At 37.7% G+C, this 2,739-nt stretch overlaps 1 protein-coding gene across 1 annotated transcript in view; it reads left to right on the top strand.

The window, feature by feature from the left end:
- Window positions 1-753: 753 nt before the first annotated feature.
- Window positions 754-2,739, top strand: part of LOC119426522 (sodium/hydrogen exchanger 9-like) — a 137,415-nt gene continuing 135,429 nt past the window's right edge. The window contains exons 1-2 of the mRNA XM_037694087.1: window positions 754-904; window positions 1,335-1,522. Coding sequence (XP_037550015.1) covers window positions 754-904; window positions 1,335-1,522 — 339 coding nt within the window. The remainder of the gene's footprint in view (window positions 905-1,334; window positions 1,523-2,739) is intronic.

Here is a 2,739-nt window from a genome sequence, read left to right as displayed (position 1 = left end):
AGCCTCTTTACACCTTGCGACATCCGCTCCCGCTTTACGACACCGGTTGCTAAGCGATTATTCTAATACGTTTCGAACTCCGCCCCCCTATCAAAGTTGTGTTCAGAATTTTTGGAAATACTATTATCATCTTAAACTCGTCCAGTCCAGTGACATGCCATTTAGGCTAATTTTGGACCATGTTGTGCAGCGAAAGATAAAAAATAAAATAAAATCCTACATACTGATGATCCTTGGGAACATGTTTATCAATTGTATATTTACATCATACTGAAATTCAAGTCGTTATAAATAATGTTAATAGCGAAAATATTCATTTAAAATAAGCTAATTTTAGCACAAGTATTATCTATAATTACCTAATGGAAGTGATTCTCTTCGAGTTTGGAAACTGAATAGCAGTATTTGTACTCGCTTGAAGACTGTGCGTGCATTACTTTGCATCCTTCGCCATCTGCTGGAAATTGAAAGAACCACCACCAGTTTGGGGTGTTTTATGCTATACACAGCCGATGATGTTTTACATTGGTAAAGAGATAAATTTATTATTATTATTAATCGTTTTTTCTTTTTTTTTCATAAACACGCCAAGTCAAACTGTTATTTTCTATCCCTTAATGAGAAAACAAGAAGTTCCGATATGTCTTGAAGGCAGCACGGTCTATTTAGAGGCGCTGATGCGGATGTTGCAGCTTTGTCTTTGAAGTCAAGTTGGTTGAACTCCGACAAGTTTTGACCTGAAGACTTTTGGAGATGTCGGCCACGGAGAAACACAGTAAAGATAGTGCGGCATTATTTGTTCTGCTTGCTGTAAGCTTAGCCTTAATAACAATTCTCAGCGTGAGGAAGTTAAAGCAGTTCAAATACAGACTCATAAATGAACCTGGAGGTGCAATGTTTTATGGTAAGTAGCTCCACTTCTATGCACAGTAGGTACAGACTAGAGCACGGAAGCTGCTGCTCAACACTTCCTAGATTTAGAGTTTAATACATGTGCCGGAATGCTCATTAAATACATATTATCACAATTTTGTGACATTACAGGGATAGAGCTTGAACCACGGTTTTTCATTTTATCTCTATCTTTACGTTTTGTAAACATAAGCACAGGTTTATTCACGTTAAATACAGTACTAGCATCTCATCTTCAGTCTAGATGTAGGCCAAGTCAGGTCTCATTATAGATGCAGCTACTAAAAATGTATTTAAATACATTTGTATTGGTAGTCATAAACAAGCAGTAGCTTTATCATTTTAATGCATTTTGTAATTTATATGTGCTTTGAGAGAATTGTCCAATTTTAATAACATGTTTTTGTGCACAACTTTTGCAGGTATGCTTTTGGGTGTACTAGTGGAGTACTTGTGGTTTGGCGGAGAAGAGAACGAGAAGAGCATGGGGAATGTGTGTGCTTGTCGTGGAACAAACGGCACATCTCATGTCATAATGGTCAACTCCACGTCCCTCCAACATGTTGGAAAAATTAGCCAACGATGTCCGATGGCCTCAACTTTTCAAATGGTAACTTGTGCAATGTAACTTGACTTTCAACACACAAAAGGAGATGTTTTGTATAGACAAACTTGCAGATTGTGACATTAGTAAAACATGACCATGATGCATAGTCAACATTTGAAAACAAATTGAACCATAGAAGATGCTCTCCAAAGATTTGCACCAACAAAATCCTCTAATGGCTCCTGATTATTGATTTTCCTGTGCATTTTTATGGTCTGTTTGTTATTAGAAAAGCAAGGTAGAGCTGGTACAGAGAGAAAAAAGGGGAAGCAAGCAATTTAATCCATATTAGTCTTTTATTAGGGCACAGATAAGGGAGATTGCATTTTTCAGGTGTGCAGTGGAGACTAGGGAAAATTAAATTTAAAAGACTATACGCAGATAAAGCTCCACTCAGGCGGAGAAGATTAAACAACACAAAGGTTCTTTGCCAAGAAGCAATACAAAAAGCATTTTTTAAAGATCGAATTAAGATTTTGTTCAATGCATGTTCCTGCCAGGATCTACAAACAAAACCTCTGCAAATCACGTATTTATTTCTTCTTTTCAAGATAATGTTCTAGTTTGTGTTTAGATGCCGTTTTCCCACAATGAGATACTCTTGCAGGGGATGATTGTGTGGATTGCCCTGCAGTGCAGAATAGATGGGAGATAGTGAGGTGTCTCAGCAGAGATGCTGCAGCCTTTTCCCTCCCCATATAGACACCTCAACAACAGAACACGTTGATGGATGTGAATATCTCTCATCTCTTTAGAACTGAAATAAATTATGACAAAGCATAAAATGTACTTTAGAATAAAACAATGAAGACATTGTTTGCTAAAGATTATCTTGAATGGAAATATTGCTAATGGTGATTCAGCAAGTTTTAGAATCAATCCATCCATCCACCCATTCATTCATTCATCCATCTATCCATTATCTTTATCTGCTTCTTCCTTTTTGGATCACGGAGTCACTGGTGCCCATATCCAGCAGTCACTGTGCGAGAGGCGGGTGCAACCTGTCCACGTTGTAGAATCAATTAAATTTCTAAAAAGTAAAGGAACATATAATAATAATAATAATAATAATGTCATCACAATGTCAGCACTGTATGTTTCCATACAATGGCGAAATTAGTCTCTGCATTTAACCCATCCACCACCAGGTGGTGGAGTGGGCAGCTATTGAAAGCACCCGGGGGACATTTTTGGGGATTAGACGTGCTGCCCAGAGA

Source organism: Nematolebias whitei, chromosome 20 (genome assembly GCF_014905685.2).
Source record: "Nematolebias whitei isolate Nwh7 chromosome 20, NemWhi1, whole genome shotgun sequence".
Taxonomy (NCBI): domain Eukaryota; kingdom Metazoa; phylum Chordata; class Actinopteri; order Cyprinodontiformes; family Rivulidae; genus Nematolebias; species Nematolebias whitei.
The sequence above is the reverse complement of the archived record's forward strand: the minus strand, read 5'-3'. Positions and strand labels throughout refer to the sequence as shown.